At 43.7% G+C, this 27,297-nt stretch overlaps 1 protein-coding gene across 1 annotated transcript in view; it reads right to left on the reverse strand.

Annotated features, from left to right (window-relative positions):
* LOC144781946 (cytochrome P450 2G1-like) overlaps positions 1-27,297 on the reverse strand; it is a 552,942-nt gene that overhangs the window by 88,251 nt on the left and 437,394 nt on the right. The window contains exon 7 of the mRNA XM_078661038.1: positions 18,023-18,210. Within this exon, the coding sequence (XP_078517164.1) occupies positions 18,023-18,210 (188 nt within the window). The remainder of the gene's footprint in view (positions 1-18,022; positions 18,211-27,297) is intronic.

The raw sequence follows: 27,297 nt of genomic DNA on the forward strand, positions 1-27,297 counted from the left end.
CTAAGACCACTCCTAAGGCTGATAGACCGTAAATTACTTCCAACAGTAACACATGGAGGAAACACCTTCAGAGAAAGAATGGCAAATTGGTATCATAGGGCTCAATCAATGTGCAATTGAAGAGTTTTTCACCACCCAAATTGCATGGCACATTCTTAGATAAGAGAGGAGTTTTGCCTAATCTCACAGCACTGGGCACTCAAAGCCAAATTTCTGATATATTGCATGAAAGCTAGACAAGCTAAAGAAAACACGCAAAAAAGGATAATGTGGGAAACTATAAAGAATCCCCAGATCAATTGGCATAAGTATTTCAGCTCTGCACTGGATTCACTAAAGGCACAAGACATTTGGCACTCCACTCTCCCTTCTATTTTATGTATGGCTAAATTAGACCTAACTCCAAATGTCCTTTCTTTGGGAATATCATATAACAATGACACAACTAAACTTGTTCAGTTAGGATTCTAATTTCAGCACAGAAAGAGCAAATCGCCAAATACTCAATACAAGCTATGCATTTTGGATGAGGGTGACATCTTCTTTTAATGTTATTGGTCATGAAATTCAGATGTCCCTGAGACTTTACTCACCATTCATCCTGAGGAGCAGGGATCGAAGTGTAAGCATTGGAATAGTTCTCCTTGGTCCTCATTTGAAACTCACAGTTTTCAAAAATTGACTCCTTTACTTCACCTTCTATGCCTTCAAACTACTGTTTATTGCACAGAATAATATCTCTCCCTCTTTACTGAAGATTTACATTGGACCACGCAGCCCAAAGCTCCAGGAGAATTGTATCACCATCCACCAGTGGAGTGACAATATGCAAATGAGAGTGACAATATGCAAATGTGCCTTACAATATCAAATCATTCATACATATGGGGTCTATTATAATGGCGGGCGGATCTTCATCGCCCGAATGGCGGTGGCGATCCACCCACCACTATACTCCGCCCGCATGCAATTTACCTCCTCCTGATTATGTTGGCGGGGGTACCATGGCGGACGGGAAGACCGTCCGCCGCTTTTTTCGCCCGGTCAATGAGCCGACCGGGCTGACAAAGTTTGAATATGGTGGCGGTGTCTGTTAGACACCGCCATCGATATTATAATGCATGCGGGAAACAGTCTTTCCGTGGTGGCAAAGGCATGCAGATTTCACAAATGGGGGCCCGTTGTGGGCCCCCAGGATGTTGTGGGGGTGGGGAGGCACATGGGGGTACCATTGGCAGGGACAAAGAGGCAGGCACTGCGCCTGCCACCTTGTGCATGCCAATGCACGACTTGCATTCCGAGCATTGTGGCGGGTGGTGCTGTGAGTACCGCCGCCACAATGCTGGGAATAGCGGATGCCACCGCCACAGTGGCATCCTAATTGCTGGTGCGGGACCGCTGCACCACTGACAGCTGGTCCCAGCACCGCTGGCGTGCGGGCGGATGAAAATCCACTCGCCATCCTAATAGGCCCCATAGTTTCTAAAAATATTGCTGCAACTGTTTATAAAATGTATGAACTCTTTCTTACTACAAATAAAAAGGCTACAAAAAGGGACTTTTCCCATGCTACAGAGAGACCCCTACTTCCATTCCAATGCTGGCTAAAACATTTTTTCAATAAAGGATCTACATCCACACTGGTTCCTTTAACTAAATTACTATTTATCCTCATTGATTGTAATCTTTCAGCTGTACCACAGCTCTAATCCTACAAACAATGCCTACCTAAAACTTCATCAACTCATAAAATTCAAACTCTTCAATTCATAGTAAAGCAACAGTACAGCTACTCCTGGTTATGGTATTTACACTTAAGGCCAGATTTACAAAACATTTGACAGCAAAGTGTTTCAATAATATTCAACAATGCTGCATTGAGTAAAATGAAAAAAAGTATGTCATCAGCCGCAGTTGTGATAAAAATGGCTTTTTATCTTAAGTAGTGCATTATGTGCAAAAGTGAGTAAGCTGACTTGCATGACATTTTTACTGAACATTCACTCACCACACAAATTTCTATGCACAGATCATCCAATGGTAAGCTCCATAAACAAATGCGTATTTTACAGAAATTAAATGTTTTACATAAAAATATGATGTGATATTCAGCTTGGACTTTATTTACACCTAGTTGCATTTCTTAGTAAGATTCCACACAAAGACACATCTAGCTATTTTAGTAAATATGGGCTTGTTTAGATACCTAGGAGTGTTTGCACACTGTTACCCGCCTCTTTTATTAGATTAGTAGGAGTTTGAACCTATGCAGTGCAAATGCATTTAGTGCTGCACTCACATCAACATCTGCCTCAAAATTCCTATTGTGTATAAAAATTGATCAGCGCTGCTGTTACACTATTTTTCATTGACATTGCTTATCGTCATAGGAGGTTGTATGATAGAGGCATGCATGGCTAAAACAGATGTGCCTCTACAATGCTTCCCTAACCCCAAAAGTGTCTAAACAAAGCATTCTTTTACCACACAAGCATTTACCATGTATGCCTTTGCCAAACAGATTTGTGGTAAAGGTATGGCTGCTACATGGATATGGTGGGTAAAGTTTACACCTGAGCCCCCATGAGCCCTAAAAACTACCCTGACCCCACCTGAGCCCTAAAAACTACCCTGCCCCAATGCCTACAATTTTCCCTGACCCACCAAAGCCATTAAAACTACCCCAACCCCCCTGAGTCCTAAAAGTATAATGACCTCCCCTAAGTCCTAAAAGCTTCCCTGCCCTAAAAACAAACCAAACCCCCATTGAGCCCTAAAAATTAACCCCACCCCAAAGCCCTCAAAATTACTCCAACTACCGAGTCCTAAAATGTACACTGACCCCCAGTGAGCCCTAAAAACTACCCGACCCCCCCGGAGCATTAAAACTATCCTGCCCCCAAGCCCTAAAAACTAACTCAACCACCCCTTTAACCCTTAAATATTAACCCTACATCCAAGCCCTAAAAACTAACCTCATCCCCAGCCCTGAAAAACACTCCAGCCCTAAAAACTAACCCCCCAAACCTGCCGCCAGTCCCACTTACTTCTCTTTGACCTCTCTCGATCTTTCCTGTTCCTGGGCCCGGCAATTTCAGCACCTAGACCAAGCATAACCTTTAACAACTCGAATACATTGTTAAGGCATACGTGTGGTTATGGCATGCATGGTTGCGCTTGTGGGAAAGCAACACACATGGCTTAGCCCGTGTTATAAATGCCATTTACCATCATAGGAGCACCAATTCTAATCAATAATAAATATAGATTCAATGTATGTATGTAAATGTATTGCAAATAATATAGCGCACGTATCACCCGAAGGCATCAAGGCGCTTGCCTTGGGAACCCGTCCAGGCTTTTCCCTGTGAGATAACCCCTACTGGGTATCCCCAGGGTGAAAGCCAGGCATCCCGCAACGGGTGGGCCGCCGTAGTGGAGATTAAGCAACTATTGCCCAGAGTTGCAGCGTGGGACCCCATGACTAGAATAGGCACCGAGGCGAGAATTATCGAGTCCGTGGACATTTTGGGCTCAGGACCCTGCCGCGTCGGGAATAGAACCCTGGTCCCGGGCCAGACCTCTGCATCAGGGTCTGCCGCTCTAATCAGTGAGCCACACTGACAGTAATTTAATTCTATAAGATGTCCGTGAAAACAGGCTTAACTTTTCTCAAAGCAATCCCTTAGGGTGCAGTCTGCATCGTCATGGAGTCAAAGACATCAGATGACATAATTTCGATTTTGAGAGACCGCGGGGGGCTCTTCCTTGAAACCAAAAGTCACTAAAAAATGGCTTGCATCACTCATGGATTTCTACTTCCAAGCATCCAAAGTAATCTGAAAGGCCATTACTGGAGGAAATCGAAGCACTATAAGCAAATAATTCTTGAGGGCCCATTATGATCTCGAGCGGATCACCACCGACCGCATGGCGGTGGCGACCGCCCGAGATCCTTCCCCGCCACCACCAATTTCCCGCCACCATATTACTATGGCGGGGGGGACCGCGGTGGACGGAAAGACCGTCCGCTGCTTTTCCGCCCGGTCAACAAGTTGACCATGTGGAAAACAGTTTAATATTGTGGCGTTTTTCTTTTAGACACCGTCAGCCATATTAGGATGGGACGGAAACATGCCTTTCCGTGGCGGCATTGCCGCCATGGAAAGGCATGCAGGGATTGCTTGCGGGGGCCCGTTGTGGACCCCCAGGGACTCTGGGGGGTGCACATGGGGGTACCTATGGTACTCCCTGCAGTTCCATGCACAACATGGCAGGCACTGCGCGGTGCCTGCATGTTGTGTATGGAACTGTACAACATGCCTTCCTGGCACTGTGGGCGGTGCTGAGTGCACCATCCCCCACAATGATAGGAATGCAGGATGCGCCCGCCACTGTGGTGGGCGCATCCTATTGGCCCCCATGGGGCCCCGCCCATATGGCGAGCAGTCCATCCTAATGGGCCCCTTAATTCTAGAAATCCCCAAAACTAAAAGGTTTTAAATACTGACTTAGGTCTCCTTCTGTCTAGTGACAAGACTCCGGAAAGACCTGAATATCCAGAATATTTCAGAGGCTATCCTAAAGGATAATTATATTTGCTTTTTAACTGTTGAACAAATGTGCATATGTTTAAGAGTTTTATGGACTGGATAAACAGCTGAGTTCAACCCTGGGTTTCCAAAACAGTCTGTAATTGCTCATATAAGGAATGAATTGAATTTTAGGAACCCTGCACACCATAAGTACTGCACAAGAGTAGCCTCAGGATTACTTCTGGTGAAAGTACAACCAGGGCATGGGAAAATAGGTAAGGTGCTCGCTAGTGGTTTCTTGACATGGTGGAGGGCAGTGTCTGACTGTCAGACAGAAGGAAGCTGGCTGAGGGTTTGGTCTGGGCAAGGAACTTTATATCATCTGCCCTAAAACTAGACATATGGACAAGGGTTCCCCCGCTCCCTTTCATTCCAGTATGGCTACTGTTCACAGAACATTTGGCTGAACAATCAAGAAAGTGGGTTGTGTGTCCACCACCAAGTGGGTTAGTTATGAAGTACTACAGAAAAAATTGAGACGAATGGCCAACATAGGAAAACAGCCAGGGAAACAAATATAACTGAGCCCACTTGGTCAGAACACTGAATTGCAAGTACACATAATGGAGAAATGTGATGGCTGCATATTTCCGGTGATTAAAACTGACATCATTTAATTGGGCACAGAATTCATGACATTGCTTTATTTGGCTGCTGCATAGTATCAGGTAAAACTATTGCTCACATGGCAAAACAGGTATGTGGACACAATATCAACTTTTTAATATCAACATACATTAATATTGAGTCTAGAATATCGATAGTATTAAATATCGTTAAGTATATTGATGTTAAAAATATCGATTTTTAGTGTTGTCAAAAATATTGTTGAATGAAATATCGAATATAAAAATATTGTTGTTAAAATATTGTTTAAATATTTTATTTTATGTTATATGTGTTATTTTTGGGTATAATGTTTGTTAATTAATGTAATGAAATTAAAAAAAAAACGTTTTTTAAAATGTAATAAATTTCCAAATGTAATACATTTATTTTCAAATACTTGTTTTAGGAGCAGGATTTTGGTTTATAGGGGATAAGGGTGGAGAGTGTTTTAAATTTTTTTTTTTGCTTTCAATGAATTTAAAAAATGTATACATTTAATTTTAAAATAGTTGTTTTAGGAGTGGGATGTTGGTTTTATAGGGGATTAGGGTGGGGAATGTTTTAAAAAAATTGTTTTTAAATTAAATACATTTCAATAATGTATACATTTTATTTTAAAATTGTTGTTTTAGGAACGAGATGTTGGGTTTATAGGGGATAATGGTGGTGGGTGTTTTAAAAAAGTAGTTGACAAAATTTAAATTTGTAAATTACCTTTTAAATTGTCAATTTAGGAGCAGGATTTGGGGTTTATAGGGGATAAGGGTGGGGAGTGTTTTTTTAAAAAAAGTGTTACTTTTTTTTACATTTTAAAATTGATAAATGTATTTTTGAATTGTTGTATTAGTAGACGGATGTTGGGAATTTAGTTCATTTATTGTTAAATATTAAAATCAAATATTGAAGTTATTTATCAAAAATAAACAATTTATTTCTAAAACATAAATTCTTGTGTTGATAGGGGATAAGTTTGATCATTTGGTTCTCTAAATTCCTGTATTATCATACATTTAAAATATTTAAAATATTCCCTGGGGCAAGATGGCCGCTACATAGGAGCTCCTGTGAGAGCTCCTGGGCTAAGGATAACTACTTTTTAGTTTAAATCCTTGTTAAACCCAACCAAAAAGACATCTTCGCCCCCACCCAACGCCCCCACAACACAAGGAATAAGGAATAAGCGACAACATACCTCGAGTTAACTGGTGTGGAGAGACGAGAGTCCACCACGATTGACCCCTGCTGGACCGGACCGCCAGGGCTGAGACTCGACTGCCGGGACGATCGACCGGACTGCCTGGACGGAGGATCGACGGCCTGGAGGACCGAATGCGGCACTTTCATGCCCGGTGACACGTGAGGGGAAGTGGACAGAGGGGCACCGACCGACCCCCACGCTGGAACGGTAGTCACGAAGGAGGCAGCGTCCATGGCGCCCTAGCGGCTGGATGTCCCTGGAGGTGTTCGGGAGATGAGAATCCCTGACGCTGACGCTGACTGCAGAGCACCATTGGGATCGGAGGCCCGGGACCGGGGGCTGGCCGAGGAGCGATGCGGTGAGGAGCGGTGACGAGAGAACACTGCCGGCGCGGCTGGAGGCTTGGGAGAGGAGCGGGAGCCGGGAGCGGAAGAGGAGGAAGAACGAGGACAGGAAGCGGAGAGAGCCAGCGGGTGAGAGGCACAACAGGAAGATAAAAGGAAAGAACTGTACTTAAGAAAACTAACGCGGGAGCACTCAAAGCGGCGCGCCTGACCTTAAAATGGCGGCCGCTTGTGACATCGAACCCCTCCTACACAGAAGGAAGTAAACAATCAGAAAGCAAGAAACTGAAAAAGGACAAAGAAACACCAAAGAACACAGAGAAAGCAACCTGCAACAGACAGAATTTGAGATTAGAAAGAGAAAAGGGACTAAATAAATAAGCAGAAAGAGAAAAAGTCCCCTGATTATAACAAATACCAAAACGGCGGACATCTTGGAATATCTAGTTTCTCGACCATTACACCTCAATAAAGACTAGATATAATCAGTGTTCCAGAAACTACAACATACAAGGCTCAAGAAATGTATTGGAAGTGGAAGTATCATCATTGACATAGTGAAATAACTAAAGTTAATTATATTGACATATTGAAATAATGAATTGGAAGTGAAAACATCATCATTGACATATTGAAATAACTAAAGTTAATTATATTGACATATTGAAATAACCAAAGTCAATATACAGTGTGGAGTGAGTCCCAGCAGTGAACTACACAACCCAAAATAGTCAAAGGGTTGCTGTAGACCCACAACGTGAAGGAGAAGCGGAAATGGAGGGTAGATACCGAGTGTCGCCCGGGTCTCTTGCAAAAAATATAGAATATCCTTCCACTCTATCTAAAAATGCAGCCAAAAATTTCAAACATGCTACACTGAGAAAAAATCCGGACACTTTGTTCGTGGACCCATATTTTGATAGAGTTAAAGGTATCATGATGAATGACCTGATATTCTACACAGACAAAACAGCTAAATGGCGTAATATCATTACAAAAAGACTGTTCTTAAAAACGGTAAAAAATATACCACATGGCACAAAAATAACGACCTCAATAACTAAAAGAGGTAATACAGAAGTATGGGTTACTATATACAAAACGGGAATAGTGCTGATACAAGGAACTAACAAAGAACTCGAGAAATTTGAGATAACTTTCCAAGCCTTAAAGGAATCCATAGTAGGACCAAATCACCAGCAAAATACAGTTAGACCAAATCACCAACTAAACTTGACCCCACCTGAGACCACACCCGACAACAACTACCCTGTCACTAGAGATGTCAATTTAACCGACAATCAAACACCCAACTCCGGAGATCTACCTGTAATTGCGATGACAATACCGGAAAATGAGAATGAAAGGATAGCGGTAGATAATATCATTGAAAACGAAGAGAAGAACCTGACAGTACTAGAAGAACCTTTGCCACCATCACACGTGGCCACTCCAACGGAAGAGGACAACTCAGATCAGAGCGAGCCCCCCTATGATGAGAACTACAAAAGGAACATAGTAGAGACTATACACCTTCCCCTACATCCTTCGAATACGAGACCAGAGGCCCACGGATCCTCACCCACAAAAACACCCCCCAAATTTAACAACATAGGAAATAATGATGTCATCCTTAATAGAATCCGGAATCACAACCAAATTAAGGATACAACGATAAGTTATGTGGCATTGAGAACAGACCACTCACGGAGGAGAGCTAGATACAGAACGCAAACTGCCAGATCTATCTCACTTAAGAAACTACCCCGAACACAGAAAGAAATGAAGGAGTTAAGGAAACTAATAAGCAACATGGCACAAGACTCGATAAAAGTCTCACAGACAATTGAGAAAATCTGGGAGATGACGATAAACACGAACTCCAAGATCACACACATCCAGAATATAATACTCCGACCCAACCGACCAAACAGGACCAACCCCATTCCAAACGAAGAAGCTCATGCCCTACTTCGATCTTACGAACAACAGGCCTCGAAAAAGGGAGAGATTATCAAAGTTGTACCTATTGACCCTAATAGAACGGCCCGAACGAATGATAGGAAAGCAATCCACCACAACCTACAACCTATCCCGATAAATACAACCGAAATTGAAAACGGAAACAACATCAACTCACAGAAAACATTGAATTGCCTACTACTTAACTGTCGTTCAGCAAATAAACATGCATCAGACATAGCCGCCCTAATCCTCAACAAAGAAATCGACCTGGCCATTCTCACGGAAACATGGCTCAATGAATCATCTTCCCCAACCATGGATCTTCTAGTACCACCACAATATAACATTGTCAGGTTAGACAGACCATGGAAAGTGGGAGGAGGTATAGCGTGCATTCACCGCTCAGAGATAGAGGTTAACCAATTCCAATCCGATCCTATAGAATCTTGTGAATACCTTGGCCTTAACATAAGATCGCCAAATAATCAAAACTACAACCTACATGCGTTCTACCACCCACCTGGAGATAATGCAAAGTTCACAGAGCATCTCATGGAGATCATAACTGCTAACTCTAACCCAGACGCCAACAACATATTCCTAGGTGACTTTAACCTCCACTGGGACGACGGCAATGACAAAATGGTTAAATCGATCAAAGACTTCCTCAAGGAGCTAAACCTCACCCAAATATGCACCCAGCCCACTCACTCACAAGGAGCGACTTTAGATTGGATAATTTCTAGAAACAAAGAAATCTCAATTACCGCTATAGACCCGTGTGACTGGTCTGATCATCACGCCATAACTTTCATGATACCTACAATGAAAAAGGGCAGGAACATGCAACCGCGCAAGGTCAAAAAACTGATACGAGATACAAAAGAAGCTAATATTGAAATATTGGTTGAAAGATGTGAGAAAGACCTCAAGCCTCCTAACAACTGGCAGAATGTAAATGAGCTGACTGATCACTACATAACCTCAATCGGTAATATAGTCAATGACACCTTGCCTCAAAAACTGAAAAGAGTCTCGGAAAAACCCAAAAATCCTTGGTTTAATGAGGCTTTGAACGAGGACAGGCGAAAACTGAGAATGGCTGAAAGGAAATGGAGACAACATCCCTCCTCCCCCGAACTGAAGGACCTCAGAAAAACAAGGAAACAATATAACTTAAAGATAACCAACGCCAAAAAAGAATTTATAAGGGCTGAACTGGACAATGCCACAAACAGACCTCGAAAACTCTTCGAGATCCTAAAACAACAGTCAAATAAACTAACTAAAACGGCCCAAGAGAACCCAAAAAATCCCATAAGCTGTGAGAAATTCTCCTCATTTTTCACGGACAAAACTAAACTGCTAGAAGCTGAGCTCACAAAATCAGCGGCTAACCTCACGACCCTTCCCCCTTCTAAAAAGGAGGCGAATGCGACAACGATGGATCTTCTCACAAAAAATAAGGCAAGCTGGGACACATTTGAACTATACAACCAGGAAAAGATCGCCAAAACGCTAGCGAAACTTAAACCAAACAACCACTACCAAGACCCGCTACCGGCAAAATGTGTAAGAGAAATCAGCCACACTCTAGTTCCAATCTGGACTGAGATAATAAATGCCTCACTAGCACAAGGGACCCTTCCTGACTGCCTAAAAACGGGGCAGGTAGCTCCCATTATCAAAAAACCGACAGCTGATGCGACAGACCCGAATAACTATCGTCCAGTGACCAACATCCCTCTACTGGCCAAACTTATTGAGAAATGCGTACAAGGCCAACTGAGTCAACATATCGCTAAGTTCTCACTACTAGATGACTGCCAATCAGGTTTCAGAACAGGACACAGCACTGAAACTGCGATATTACATATTGTTGATGACGCTTTACAAGCCCTTGACCAAAATCATGCGTGCCTACTGATTCTACTGGACTTGTCATCGGCATTTGACACGGTAAATCATGCGATACTGATGACCAGACTACAAGACAGGATGGGTTTATCTGGTAACGTACTGAAGTGGTTTAACTCCTTCCTACAGAACAGGACTCAGCTATTCCTGGTCAACGAAGCAATCTCTTCTCCTTGCCCTAACACAATAGGGGTCCCTCAAGGCTCAACGCTATCCCCAGATCTATTCAACTTGTATGTAGAACCTCTCACAGAGATTCTTCGGAACTCACAGATATCCTACCACATGTACGCAGATGACACGCAAATATATATGAAGATTGCCTGCAGTGAAGACATTGACCTTATGAATGAAACTCTAAAGAGAGCATTGCAGTGGCTAACAGCCAATCACCTGAAACTGAATGCCAATAAAACTGAATTCCTGTTAATCTCACCGACAAGGAGTTACACAGAGGCAAAGGAATGGGCGAAATTGGTGACTGCGCTTAACTGCACCCCGACCCTAGTTAATTCAGCCAAATCACTAGGAATTACACTAGACAAGAACCTAGACATGAAAGAACACATCAACTCGATGGCCAAGGGCGCCCGCTTCCACTTGAACTATCTAAGGAAACTGAAGCCCTTTATCTCTGAAGCAGGCTTAAAACTTGCTATCCAATCGCTAGTTATCTTGAGGATCGAATATGGCTGCACCACACTAGCTGGCCTACCGAAAACATCCACTGCACCACTAAAAGCCTGTCTCAACGCAGCGGCAAGACTCATCACAGGAACAAGGAAATTCGACCACATATCTCCTCACCTGAAGGCACTAAACTGGTTACCTTATGATGCTAGAATTAAAATGAAGATGGCCTGCATCACACATAAAGCGGTCCACCACAACATGCCGAGATATCTAGCCAAGAAAATTAAGATATCGGGAGGTAACAGATCAACAAGAAGCTCTAAAGAGCTGCTATTGCGGCCGGCCTTCTTCCAGAAAAAAAAGACCTATGACCGAGCTTTTTCGGGAGCCGCCCCCAGAGTCTGGAATTCACTCCCTCCTTACATCAGGAGGATTCAAAATATCGCAGCATTTAAAAGGGAACTGAAAAGCCACATGATGAGTAAATACCCTACATAGAGATGCCCACAGACTAGTGATATGAACATTTCTGCCAAAGAGGACTGGAGTCACCACGAACTATTGGAAGACCAATAAGACAAACGACTGATGCCACTCAAGCCTCGGCTTTACAATCTATTGCTACCTCACTATTAGGTGATATCTGCATTATGTCTTTCACCTGAAGATATTACCCATACCTTAACCTGTTAATATTTATGATCGATGCATCTAGCTATACCCATACTACTCTTATGGCTAATTACGCTGATATTGACCTGTTAATAATATACAATCCTACCTCATAGAACTTGACTGTATGACTATGACACTACCTAAAACATATGCACCCCCTAACGCTAACTACTCAGGCGTTAGGAATATATTTTACCTAATCACCGTAGATAGCACATTACCTCCCACCTCAGATTTGTTTTTGCTGCTATAACTGCTACTATAATGTCAATTGTTTAATCTTCTATGTCATTATGTAATCCCCTTTCTGATCTCCCTAGATAGCATACTGCCTCTACCTCTATATATGTTTTGCTGCTATAAATGTTACTATAATGTCAATCTGTTATCCATATGTTAAGCGCTCTGATACCCACGGGTCTTGTCCGCGCTATATAAAACACTATAAATAAATAAATAAATAAAACATTGTACAATTTTGATTAATTAAGAGATATGATTTTTTTTAAATTGAATATGTATGTGAAATTGTAAATAATAATTAATGTGTTTTAATAATGTACTGATAGTAAATAATATTTTTTTATTAGGTTGATAAAAATATATATTAAAATATTCTTTATGTTTTATGAAACATTATTTTTATAATTACATGAAATATATAGTACTTTTTAATTAATAATAATTTGTAAATATTTTGTTTGACATTTTAGGTGATTATGATTTTTAAATTGGATTCTGAAAAAACCATTTAGATATTGTACGTTTTTGTTATTGTTACTATAATAAAAATACATGCGTAATGTACAGAAAATTTTCAGACTTAGGATTAATTAGAGTGAGAATAGTTAATTAAACATATTTAGTGTCCAGCACCTTCCCTGAATTAATCTTAACTGGAGTGGGAATAGTACATTATATATGTTTAGTGTCCAGCACCTACCCTGATTTAATACTAATTGGAGTGGGAATTTGTTTATTATATATGTTTAGTGTCCAGAATCTTCACTGATTTAATGTTAACTGGAGTGGGAATAGTACATTATATATGTTTAGTGTCCAGCACCTACCCTGATTTAATACTAATTGGAGTGGATATAGGTTATTATATATGTTTAGTGTCCAGCACCTACCCTGATTTAATGTGAACTGAAGTGGGAATGGTAAAGTAAATGGGGGTCTATAAGGATGACGCACCCTAGCGGTGCTGGGACTGGCCGCCAGTGGTGCAGTGGTCCCGCACTGGCAATTAGAATGCAACTGCCGCGGTGGCGGTGGCATCCCCCATCCACAACATTGTGGCAGGCGGTGCTCACAGCACCACCCGCCACAATGCTGTGGATGCACCTTGTGCATTTGCATGCACAACGTGGCAGGCACCATGCGGTGCCTCCCACATTGTGCATGCAAATATAGCATTTGCACCCCCCCAACACCCTGTGGGGCCCGCAACGGGCCCCTACATGCAGACTCCACCACCATATTAAACATGTTTTCCGCCTGGTTGACGAATCGACCGGCAGAAAAGCGGCGGACGGTTTCTCCGTCCACTGCGGACCCTCCAGCCATCCTAATATGGCGGGGGGTCTTTTAGGTATGGACGGCGGGCAGATCGCCCCCACCGGGCCAGCGGTGGCTACCATTGGTCCGGCGGGGGCGATCCACCTGCCATCCTAATGGGGCCCATAGCAATGCAAACAAAAAATATATTTTATTAAATGCATATAATATATATTGTTAGGTATAGGGAAAATAAAAACAATGTTTATTTTTCATTCCCATATATATTTGGTACATATGTATAGTTTTATATATAATAATTGTGGAAAGAAATGTAAACATTGTTAATTTTTTTTAATACAGTTATGTACAATTTGTGATATGAAAATATGTAGTTTTATATTGCTTTTTAACATTTTTTAAGACATAATATTTTTTAATAAAGACATTTTTATTTTGTATTGTGAACATTTATTATATTGTTACATATACTGTACATTTTTATTAACATATATATTATGGTTTTATCAGAAACAGTTTTTGATATTGTTTTACATCATTGAAACATATAATAGTACTTTTCAATTAATCTTATTTATATGTAAAATATAAATAATTTTAATTATTACATAGATTTGCTTAATAGAAGCATTTCCTAAAATATGTATACATTTTGTAATTATTTTCAATTATTACATATTTTTTATAAACATTGTATATAACATGATTAATTATGGAATTATAATAATAATTATATGTTTTATAATAAGTCTTATTATAATGTAACTTTGAAGAAAAAATATAACAATTTTTTTAACATAGGATATAATTTGTAGTATTTTTGCAATTTTTTTAGCAATGTAAAAATCATGTTATAACAGTTTATAAAATAAACTTATTCATTTTTAATGTTTAAAGCAGCCATATTTGCTCATGACTTGTATTTTGTAACCGCTCGCGTTTGTTTTGGGTCATTTCAGAGGGTCAGAACCTGCGTCGCATCTGGGAAGGTAAGTTTAATTTTCTTTAATTAAACTATACTTTTAGTTAATTTGAAGGTAGTTAGGTGGTAGGTAGTGTGTGTTGTGTTTACTTTTTGAAGTTTTGGTGATTTTTAGGTGTTAGGTTTTAGCGATATGTTGTTCGTTAGTTTCGAGGCCTGTGTTAGAAATGTTTAAATATGTGATAATATGTTTGAATATGGTGTAGCTAATGTTGGCAATGCTATTATGTTATAGTTTTTGTGTATGTGTGTGTGGGTGGGATTGTTTGTTGTTTTTGACATGTTTTGGTCGTTTGAAGTGGCGGTTACAAGAAGATTGTTTTTTATTAGTTAAGGAAGTGTGTATTCGTTTTAGTAAAATAATAATCATTTTACACTGCTAGAGTTTGTATTTTTTTTCTTCAGGTATGGAAACACTTAGTTATTTTAATTACTTATTGTGGGAGGGAAATGTTAAAAAAACAATGTTATTGTGTTTTATATTTTCATAAATATAAATGATGTCAATATATTTTGTGGGTGTCTAAAAAAACATATTTGACAAACTCATTTTATTTCTGAAAATATAAAATATCTATTTATCTGCTTTGATTTTGGTTATTATTATTTGGATATTTTGAGGATTTTTAAGTTAAAGTAGGCTTTTGGCTATAGTTTCTAGGTATTCTAGGCCTCTTGTTGTTGGATATAGTCTATGGGGTCTATTAGGATGGAGGGCGGACTCCATTCTGCCATCCACCCTAGCGGTGTGGGACCGGCTGCCAGTGGTGCGGCGGTCCCGCACCACCAATTAGGATGCCACTGCCACTGGCGAGACTCTGCCATGGAAAGGCATTGAAATTACCACATCATAATATGGATGGCAGTGCCTGAAAGGCACCACCACCATGTTATGGGCCTTTTCCCCCATATCTGTGGAGTCTTCCTTCCCAGGTATCTTGAAAATAGCCCAGGAGAGGACTTAGTTTTTGTTCATTTTGTTGATAGAATGGATTTCTATCAATAAGTTGTAGTGTTCGGCCATGTCAGTAACTGGGACATAGGCCAGTGCTATACGTTTTTTTATTTGATATGCAAAGGAGATATTTATTGCATATTCAAAACTCAGCGGTCGATTAGGATGGCGGTCAGAAAAGCATTCCGACTGCAGTGGTAGCATAAATTAACCGCCCGCATGTACTGCGGCAAAACCAGCGGTCAGATTAGGATGCACTACCAGAAAAATACTAATGCGGCGAACGGATTCCACGAAACTCTGCCGGAAACATCTGGAAAAGCTGAAAATCTGTCTGCAGTTGTCAGGTGTGCTGCAGAAAGACCAAAATCCGCTGTTCGACCAGCAGAAGGAACGCAAGTGAAATTAGGTTACAATGGCAGTGCCAGCGGAACGATCAGTTGTGTCCGGCTGCGATTGGAATAAATGATGAATGGGAGACCCATTGGAAGGACTGTTGCATTCCGACCACCAGAATAGTAATGGCAGTCGAAAGCAACCACACAACAAGGCTACCAAGTATGACTGTATGTCTGGCTCAGCGTCAAAATACACCTAACACACCCCAATGACACATTCCGATGACAAGTAAAAAATACAAATCCCGTCAACCCACACAACACAACTGACATGAATAATCCATTTTGACCCACCCACATAGCTGAGTATAAAACCAGCCCCTTCCCTGCCCAGAATACTTTGCACAACTCCACAAAGTGACCAACCCCACAGCACAAAGGAGAGGCAAATCAGCACACATCACGCCATCACAACCACACACACACCACACACATCACCAACACCTTAACACCTGCACCTTACACCCATGTGCACATCACACACCATGTCACAGAAGAAGATGCCCAAATTCACTGACAATAAGTTGAAGTGATGGTAGATGAGACAATCACAGTAGATTCACATTTGTTTGGAAGCCTCGTCCAACAGACACGAGTAGACACACAAAATTTAATTTGGGCAAGGATAGTCAACAAAGTCAATGTAGTAGGGCCACCCCATGCACCCTGAAGGACATCAAGAGGAGGTGGCATGACCTCAAGGGCAGGGTGAAAGAGCGTGCCAACTAGAACCATGAGCTAGCTCAGAGGATTGGCGGTGGCTCTCCCATTCCACCACTAACATTCACCGAATGGGAGGAGAAGGTGCTTGCCACACTGCATCCAGAGGGTCTCACAGGAATACCTGGGGGAGTGGAGGCTGATAACTACCAACAAATGCCTACCATGTGGCATCCATTGCATTGCTCACCTCAAACTCACTGGTAGGTAGCCTTCTCATGCTCTCTTGTCCCACAGCTGAGCAAGATGGAACACTCCCCCCACCTAGAACCATGTGGCAGTAATTTCATTGCACTCCTCAAACTTACAGGTAGGTAGCCTTCTCATGCTCTCTTATCTCACCCCTGAGCAGGATGGAACACTCCCCCACCCAAGAGCCAAGTGTAACCAATCCCCTTCCTCTGCTCCACTTCACAGGGAGGTAGCCATCTTAACAGGGAGGGGGGTTTGTGTATAGGCAGCCAGCACTACAACTCCCACCAGGCACCCTTGTCCTACAGCTGAGCAAAATGGAACCCTCCCCACACCCACAACCATGTGACAGCGATTTTATTGCTCTCCTCAAACTAACAGGTAGGTAGCCATCTTAACAGGGAGGGATGTTTATGGGTGGGAATCCAGCACTACAACTCCCACCAGGCACCCTTGTCCCACAGCTGAGCAAGATGGAACCCTCCCCCACCCACAACTATGTGGCAGCCATTGCATTGCTCACCTCAAACTCACTGGTAGGTATCCTTCTCAGGCTTTTTTGTCTCACCAATGAGCAGGATAGAACACTCCACCCACGCAGGACCACGGCAAGCATTTCATTACTCTCCTCAAACTTACAGGTAGGTAGCCTTCTCATGCTCTCTTGTCTCACCCCTGAGCAGGATGGAACACTCCCTCCACCGAACAGCCATGTATAACCAATTCCCTTCCTCTGCTCCACTTTACATGAAGGTATCCATCTTAGCAGGCATGGGGATTTGTGATAGGCAGCCATCACTACAACTCCCACAGGCACCCTTGTCCCATAGCTGAGCAAGATGGAACACTCCCTACACCCACAACCATGTGGCAGCCATTGCATTGCGCTCCTCAAACTTGCAGGTAGTTAGCCATCTTAACAAGGAGTGTTTGTGGGTGGTAATCCAGCACTACAACTCCGACCAGGCCCCCTTTTCCCACAGCTCAGCAGGATGGAACACTCCCCCATTCAGGAGCCATGTGTAACCTATTCCCTTCCTCTGCTCCACCTTACAGGGAGGTAGCCTTCTCAACAGGGAGGAGTGTGTGTGGGAAGGAAGCCAGCACTACAACCAGGCCAGGTTTGGCTTGGAGACATGAGTGCCCTTTTCGTGCACTATGAGCCTAATTCTCTCAAATGTAATCAGGGCTGTTTAAGGGTAACACAACCAATGCCTGGCGCTAAGTACTATTTTTAAATCTACTAGTTAATATCATTAGGGTATATATTGCTCACTGAGGGTTCAATATCTGTAAATATTAAAATCAGACCAAATACCTTTGGAATCGTGTATCCTCTGAAGTTGGTGTTGCTCACCACTGAATGGTTTATTCCCAGTGGGAAATTGTCAGCTACTCGCAAAATTTCATGGATAACGGCATTTGTGTATGGCATCTTATTTCTGTCCTCATACATGGGAGTGCGATGCTGGCCGATTACACGGTCTATCTCTTCATGGATTTTTCCTGTCAAATGAAAGGGAAAATATGTATAAACATGTTTTGATGTATTCAGGGTATCTTTGAAGTAGCCATTGGAAGCAGGGGGAAGTTTTTAGGTATGTTTTCTGGGGTTAGCAGTTACCGCACAGTAGTCCTGTCCTGTGTTATTGCAACACATTTATCGGCCTTACAAAAGCAATAATTTTCAGTGATAAAATGCACTTAGGAAGAAACACTTTTGAAGTATTGGTTACACTCTATCACCTCTGGTAGGTCTTTGTGGTGGTGAAATATGAGTCAAGCTACATGCTGCAATCCGAAAATAGGTGTAGTGAGGGAAAAGAGCAGGAAATAGACACAATGAAAGGGAGAAAACTAGGACAGGAAACAGGAGGCATGAAGAAAATCGCAAGAAGCTGGAAGATTATACTGTGTAAATATCAGAATTGCCTATTTTTAAAAAATGCAATTTTTTTTAATTTAAAAAAGTATCTCCTTCTTTGTGCTCTCCTTTTATTAGGTCTCGCGCCTAGCATTGCAGTGCACAGCACTACATGCACAGCGAGAGACCTCTGGTAGGGGGTTTCAAAATAGACCTAGGAATCGCACACGCTCTTATGTGTGCTTTTCCTTTTGGCCCACACTATTGGCCTTTGCGTGCGTCTTTTTAACAAAGACAGCACGCAATTGGCCAAAGGCGGACGCATTGCTCCGCCCATGGCCTATTGGTGTTGGTTATCTGCAACGCCATCATGTGGTTTCAATTATCGTGCCCAGACGAGGGCACGATAATTGAAACCACATGTCTTGCTGTGGCTTGCGCGGACCACTCGCGGGATTGTGTGTTTTCCAATAGCGATCGCTTTCACTTTCGCAATCGCTTTCACTGCGCTTGTTAATATAGACTCCAGTTGATTCCGCAACTTGAGCACAGTTTACATACAGAAGGAAGGGGGTGAAATTCGACATGCTTCCCTTTCTGTCAGTGGTTGACAAACACCTCCGAGCAATATTTGACATTTCGATGGAGAAAGTCGCGTCTAATATTGCTCGCCGTTTTTGCGGATGACCACCTATTTTTCGGTCGCTGTATTCCTAATTCAGGATTCCAGAATTGGGTACAATGGCTGGACGCAGGTGTGCGCGGGAGATTTCCACCTCCTCACCGCTGCATTTACACTCACTGGAGGGGAATGCAAGCCGCGCACATTTTGTTGGGTTTGATTCGGACGAGGCTTGTTTCGGAAGAGAAGCACGTGCCGTTACCAGATGAATAACTTCTGATTAAACAAATACACACATGTAACACAACCGATCGTGCGGACACTGGGAATACAGACTGCCTTCAACGTCTTAACTGCCCGGGGCGTACCTCGGCAGCCCCTCCCGTCCCTGTTTCATTAGGTTAGGTTTGTTTGTTGTTGAATCTCCCCCTCAGCCTCGTCAACGAGAACACAGAGCATCAATCACTGCCCAGCAGCGTGGAGCGCCAACCTGCATCAGGCAGGAGCAGCAAGATGCGCCACTGAAGCCACCGGAAGCGGGACAGGCAACACTATTCCATACTAACTGGGACCTTTGTCATCTCCATGCGTCAGATACCAGTGACCTCCGCTGACCTGGCACGACTCCATCACGGGCACTGCAAAGAGGGCAACTCTTATTTCACAGTTCTTTATGCACACCCACACCTGCTGTTTACTTGTGTACATCGACTGACAACAGAAGATAACAGATGTGTCGGTACAAACACACATTCATAAAACACAAAGGCAGGGGCGACGTTTAAGCGTAGTTTTACGCACACCAACGAACAGAAACATCTATGTAAGGATGTTTTCCTATAAGCATAGTTGGACAAAGGAGCAGAAGACAAGACGCTTGTGTGTAGTCAGAAATAAACACACATGCATGCACCTATGTAGAAATACACAAACATCCTACGTGCGAGACGCACAGAGAAACGTATACCTGGGCTCTCCATCTCTAACACACAGCTACACACACACATATCTTATACACGCAGGTACACACGTGTCTATAAGCAGACAAGAATAAATATATATTCACAAACTGGATAACAGACAAATATTTATCTTTCACTCTCACTTCACTCTCTCTCACACAAACACAATATACACGTTAATGTAGCTTTTTTACAGCAAATCCCGTTTAGTCCTCTTTAGTAGTTACCCTCTTTTTTTCCAAATATTCGGAGTTACAGTTGTGCAGCTGGGTGCCCAGTTGAAAGCTAAGCCGAAACGCGCTGGCGTCCTGGTGTTTGGTGCCACATCACAATAAAGAAATAATGAAGCATCCCGCTGTGCCTGTGTTGTCCGCAGGGGGTTCCATAGGCTTTCTCTATGGTTGGGGCGGGGAGAGCATTGGAGTTAAGATATAGATATATACAAATGCTTAATGTATAGTTTTTTCTGTATCGCAACCGTTTTTATCCGTAAATGATGTTGGCACATTTTCCGCAGGCCAGGGGACATTTTTGGAAATGTAAAATCCAAGAAATAACCACACCCCCTCCCACAACCTGGCATCTGAGTCTCAGAGTGAAATAGAGTACGGAGGACATCAGCAATATTAAACCCATCTCTCTGGAAATAGTGCAAAGTGCGAAAAACAGATATAATTCCACCCGCCAAAGCCAAGGGACTTCAAAAAACCAGGAGCACCGAGTCACATTTGGCGTGGAGGCTGCACGCTGAAAGGATGATTGTTTACAGCACCCGGAGCGAGCGCGACCTCCCCCAAAACTCCCCCCGCCCTCCCCCTCACACCCCATAGGCCAACAGCACATATTCCTAATGAGAGCCCAATTGGTAAACTATACTTTGAGCGGATAATAAGATGGATTGAAGCGTCATGGATGCCCGCTCAGCCCCCTGTGCGCTGCAGGCTGTGGTGCTGATGGTGGCAGCTTGAGGCACAGATGACCTCAGCTATGGCGGCTCTGGGTTAGCAGGGCTGGCTCTCTCTCTGACTCTGTGGCCACCCAGGCTGCCCCCTCCCTCCGGGGCATTTCCGATGCCTGAGCCCACGCAGGTGGAGCAAAACTGTTCACTGTGTCATCACCTCGCCCCTGCCGGAGCCCCCATCGCCTCCCCGACCCCCACTGAGTGCCGCGGCGGGCATCCCAGGTATGCCCCTCCAGACAGCCTCACAAGAGCCGGGCTTAAAACTAAGCCCGGCAGCGGAACCCTGCGCCCCTCCAGCTGGAAACCGAGCACATCTGGGGCCAAACCGGAGGCTGGACTCACCCATGTTGTGGCACCCGTGGGCCTCCCATCCTTTCTGTGCCATGTGCGCTCCGAGCTATGGACCAGAGCGTGCTCGAAAACTGACCTACAGGCCATGTAATGGAACATGTGTGTTGCTCGTTATTCTTTGTTTTGGCCTAACTCGGTAATGTTTAGTTATAGAATTTAAAAAGCAGATTGTAGATGTAGAGGATGGGACAGGGGTGCGCGCTAGCAGGAGGGTAGATACAGTTTTATTTTTATTTATTTATTTAATGCATTTTTATAAAGCGCAGACTTTACCCGAAGGTGTCAGAGCACTGTACAATAGAACCAGTTATGTTACATGAGAGAACTGTTGCAGGAATAGAACAAACAAAAATAGCCTGAACAGAGTGTAGAAGCAAAAGTAAGAATAAATATGACACATTTTACAATGACTAAAGAACTTCCTGGCGAACAATAGCAGGCCATAGAATCAAAACAACGAAGGCAAAAGGAAAACAATTTCAAACACAACAAGCACAGGATGTACAGCAAAAATATAAACATATGTGACAAATTTACAAAGACTAAAGGACTTCCTGGCAGGGTCTGAGAAGGAGGGAATTAGTTCTGAAAGTGTCTTTGGAATAAAAGAGATTTGAGGTCCGCTTTGAAGATCTGGAAGGAGGTGATGGCACAGAGCGAAGGAGGAAGCGAGTTCCAGGTTCTCACTGCATTCCCTGAGAACGATTGTGCCAACAGTTTTTCTCTTTTGAAGGAGGGGGGTTCAAGAAGGAACTTTTCCGCATTCCGAGAAGGTCTTGAGCCTCCAGACAGTTTGAGTTTATTCGCCAGATAGCGAGGGGAGGAAGAGTGCAAAGCTTTGTGGGTGATGCACGCTGTTTTGTAGATAGCTCTAGCCTCAATGGGAAGCCATCGGAGAGAAGACAGGATAGGAGTGATGTGGTCACTTCGTTTGGACCCTGAGATGAAGCGAGCTGCTGAATGGAGGACGGATTTGAGGGGAGAGAGGTGAGATTTGGGAAGGCCAGTCAGAAGAAAATTGCAATAGTCAAGGTTAGAGAGAACTAGCGTTTGGACCAAGGTTTTTAGGTCATTCTCCGGGAGGAACCGACGAATCCCCCATAAGAGTCGCAGTTGATAACGTGCGCTCTTGGCCATGGAGTTGATGTGTGAGACAAGGTTGAGGCTTTTGTCTAGTATGACACCTTGGGGTTTAGCGCAGTCCACAATGATGGGTTTACTGTTGAGTAGATTTGATTGATCCATCCAGGCTTGAACAGGAGGCGGCGAGAGAGAGTTAGATATGAGGAGGAAGTCCGTTTTGGAGGGATTGAGAATGAGTTGGTGAACTAACATCCAGTTGTGAATAGTGTTGCGAGTAGAGCTGAGTAGTGAGAGATCATGAGGGGAAGACATCTTGAGGTAGATTTGGGTGTCATCAGCGTAGAGATGGTAGAGGATTCCAGATTTGCTTAGAAGGTTCCCTAATGGTTCCAGATAGAGATTGAACAGAGTTGGAGCAAGGATAGAACCTTGAGGGACGCCTTGACCAACCACCAGTGGAGACGAGAGACTGTTTGCAATCTTGATCATTTGGGATCTCTCTGTGAGGAAAGAGGCAAACCATTTGAGTACTCTGCCTTCCATGCCCATTCTCTGTTGAAGAATGTTAAGGAGGGTGGTGTGATTAACAGTGTCAAAAGCTGCAGAGAGGTCAAGAAGAATCAGAAGGCACGATTCCCCTGAATCAAGAATATGCAGCGCATCATTGATCACTCGCAGCAGGGTTGTTTCAGTGCTGCAGTTTTGAATAAAGCCCGACTGGAACATGTCGAGGAGATTATTGTCCATAATGTGTTGGGACAGTTGTTTTGCAACACATTTTTCTGTGATCTTTGAAAGAAAAGGGAGATTGGTGATGGGGCGGAAGTTATTGAGGTCATTTGCATCTGCAGAGGTTTTTTTTAGAAGGGGGTAACCTGTCCTGTTTTGAGGACACTTGGGAGGGATCCTTGACTGAGGAAGAGATTGACTAGCCTGGTCCAGTAGGAGAGAGTGTTAGTATAGAAATCAATGGCGATGCCACTGGGAATGGGGTCAGAGGAATGGTTGGAGGGTTTGGTTTCACAGATGCATTTGAGGAGATCAACCTCTGAGATGGTGGCAAAGTTCTGCCAAGTGACTAAGGATTTTCGCTCCTCGATGGGGGTGGGGTGGGTGACCTGTTCCACCAGAGATTTTACCTTTTGATCAAAGAATATAGCGAACTCAGTTGCTTTCTTTGATGCATCCTCAGGCTTGATGGTTTGGGGAGAGCAATTTGGGTTTTTGATGAGGTCGAAAAGTTTTTGGGTCTGTTTTTAGCTGATTCGAGGAGGGATCTGAAGTGTGATGTTTTTTCCTGGAAGATGTGTTTGTGGTAAATGGATCTTGCTGAACGTAAAAGAGAGAGGTTGGGGGTGGATGGAGAATGTCTCCAGTGCTTCTCTAAGATTCTGAGGTTTTTTCTTTCGTCGGAGAGAGCTTTGTTGAACCAAGGAGCTGATGGGGGTGGGTCTTTTCCTTTTGCTTTGGAGTGGAGCAATCTTGTTGATTTCGACTGCGAGGATTGAGAGGCAAAGGGGAGTGAGATCGTTGACATCCGTATTGGGGTCTAGACTAGGAAGAGACTGCATAGCAGAATCACATAGAGACTCAAGATCAATGTTTTTTGTGTTGCGGAACCACGTAGCGGCTCTTTTGGGTTGGCCGAGAGTGAAAATGTGAGAGAGGTGAAAACAGAAGGGAATGAGGAAATTGTCAGACCAGTCCACAAGGATGGGTGAAGCAGTGGTAATCTGGTCTGATTTGGAAATCACAAGGTTCAGAATTGAGCCCTTGGCATGTGTAGATTCCGAGCAGTGTTGTGTAAGATCATTAGCGGAAAGAAAGGTTGCAAGCTTGTTGGCAGCCAAGTCTTCCAAAGAGCCCCAGTAGAGGTTGAAATCACCTAGGAAGATCTGCTTGTCGCTCTGTGAATATTGGTCACTAATGAAGTCAATTAATTCCTCCATGAAGGAAGAGCAATTTCCAGGCGGGTGGTAGATGGTATGGAACCTGAAGGGTGTGCCATGATGGACTTGGAATTCTAGGGAGAGGCCTTCAAAGGTGCGAAAGAGGGTAGTGGGAGAGGCTTTAATTTGGAGGGTGTTTCTGAAGATAATCGCAACACCTCCCCCGATCTGGCCTGGTCTGTCGTTTCTGAGAATAGAGTAGTCAGTAGGTAACAAAAGATCAAATGAAGTGTGAGAGGAGTCATTAAACCAGGTCTCAGTGAGAAAGAGCATGTCGAGGTTGTGGTGAGTGATGGTGTCGGAGATTTCCAGTTTGTTTTTGGTTGCAGATCTGCAGTTATGGAGCATACAGTGTAGCTCTGACGCAACTGTTTTGGTGATGTGAGTGTTTGGACTGATGAGGGGGATAGGGATCAGATTCTTGAATGAGGGTGCCCCTTGAGGTCGAGGCTGGTAAATTCTGACGGAAGAGATGGTCTGAATGGCAAATTGAGTAGAGTTGTTAGGAGAGGCGAGTGTAGGGGAAATGACATTGATGGTCTTGTAAGTAGCCGATAGGTTGGTAATGTCTGTGGAGGATAGATTGTGGTTGGCTCTATTGGGGCGCGGGAGCAAGGGGCTCCTCGGAAGGTTGTTCGGGGATGGGGATATCTTAGCACATAGGAGTGAAATGGACGCTTCAAGCAGGGAAATGGACGCGATGAGGGAATCAAGTTTAGTTTCCAGAGAGAGGTGTGCTGAGCATGGAGTGAAGGGTGGCTCAATAGTTACGGGAGAGAGTGGACTAGGCGAAGGAGGATAGGAGGAAGTGGGGGACCGGGGAGAGTGTTGGGGTGCGGGGGTCGAAGGTGGGGGAGGAAGTGAAGTATGCATAGAAGGGCAGTGGGTTGTGGGGGGCTGGGGGAGATATGTGATAAAAGGGTCTGAGGGGGGGAAAGAAGGTGGTAGAAAGGAGTGAATGGAGTTACTGAGATATTTTTACTAGTGTTGAGCAGAGGTGAAGAATAGATATCATACCTAGGAGGAGATAGTTGAGAAGTAGAAATGGATGGCTGGAGGAGGGGGGAGGGAGTGGGGTAATGGGAAGGTCATGGATACGGTGGGGTGAGAGGAGAAGGGGTTGAGCAGGGAGAGGAGGGAGGGAGGTCAAAGGGAGGCCACACGAGTGGGGAGACGAGAGAGGGTGCAGGCCAGGTACGAAGGGAAATGAAAGGTAAAAGTAGGGGTAAAGGCACCAGGCAGAGTGTGGGGTGTTGAGGAAAGGGGAAGAGCGGAGAGGGATGAGGGTCCGAGGGGAGGGTGGGGGGAGGGTAAGGCAAGTTGATCGGTGGTTCAGATTGTAAGAAAGGTGGATTAAAAAGGGGTGAAGGACTGGACTTTTAAGAACCAGCGGTGCCAGGGAACAACACCTGAAACCTTCGTAGGATACCTGTTCGGCGCACAAGTGACAGAGACACGGGACACTTCCTTCGGCGTCAAAGATCAGCGTTTATTACTGCAGGGATGCAAAAGTCATGGGAAGTACAACAGAGTGTAGGTTCCAAGAGTCTGCTTCAAATTGCAAATGTGCGTCGCTCCTTTTATACACATTTTCTGCATTCAATAACGTAACGAACAAAAGGTTACAACTCAGTTCCCACAATAAACTTAAAATGTTTCATTCATGGTGTCGGAAACCCGGAACATAATCATAGTAACATTTGTCGGTCCCCAACTGTAAAAGCACATTATCCTGCTGCTATGCACATTCCACTCTAGTTGTAAAAGGACGAGAGTAAGAGACAGGAACAGGTGCAAGGAAGTCGGACAACAGAAGGAGAAGGAGTGTGGAGGTTGTATCGGAAGCGTAATCCCAGGATCAAAGGATTCGAGCCGAGCGCATGCAAGGCTGAAACAATAGGCCAACGTGGGAAGATTACCCAGCTGCGGAGCCATCTGTCTTTGCCGTGCCATTCCCCAGTCTTTGGGAATCACGGGATCATGAGGCGGACATTTGCCTGTTCGCTGACTACGTGAGGGCAAGAAACAAAATGGATGCCGTATCTAAAATGGAACCCGAGGGTTCAAAGTGAAGAACCTGTAAATAAGACGAACCCTTCTAAGTAGCGTAGCGAAAATGCGCACACCTATTAATCTCGTCATTTACGGTTCATAGATACCACACTTGCTAGCATCGTAACGGTTCTCATTTGTCCTCAGACGCTCCTTTTGCCCTCATGTAGGCAAGCACTAGTCGGAATCATAATCTATGTCGATATTCATCAGATCATTCAAGTGTTGTTGGAACATCATCCTATTCATCAATGTCTCGCCGGTAACAGATGGCCTTCTTATACACGCTGTAGCACAAAGGCCACATAAGGCAGGACCACACTGCACACAAAGACAACACGTGAACAGGAACGTCACAAAAACCCCTATAATCATCAGAATTTTCCAACCCCAAGTTGACATCAGACCCCAAAACCATCCTAGAAGCGTCCAATCTCCCTCGTCCACGTGTATGGACTCTGAGATTTTATGCAACTTCGAGATGGCTTGATAAACCGTTGGAGCGTTATTAGGTATGAAAATGCAGCAGCTCGAATGGATGACCTTGCACACACCACCTCTGTCTGCTAGTACTACGTCTAGAACCATACGGTTCTGTAACGTCATAAGCCTATCCGCTTGAAGCTCTGCTGTCAGATTACCAAGGGCGCTTGCAGTTATGTTAGCAGTTGCTTCCACTACACAAGTTAACTGTCTCAGATTCCTGCTATTGACCATAGGACCCCAAAAAGGTAGGAAACCCTTAAAGA

Source organism: Lissotriton helveticus, chromosome 9, assembly GCF_964261635.1.
Source record: "Lissotriton helveticus chromosome 9, aLisHel1.1, whole genome shotgun sequence".
In the NCBI taxonomy this organism is placed as follows: domain Eukaryota; kingdom Metazoa; phylum Chordata; class Amphibia; order Caudata; family Salamandridae; genus Lissotriton; species Lissotriton helveticus.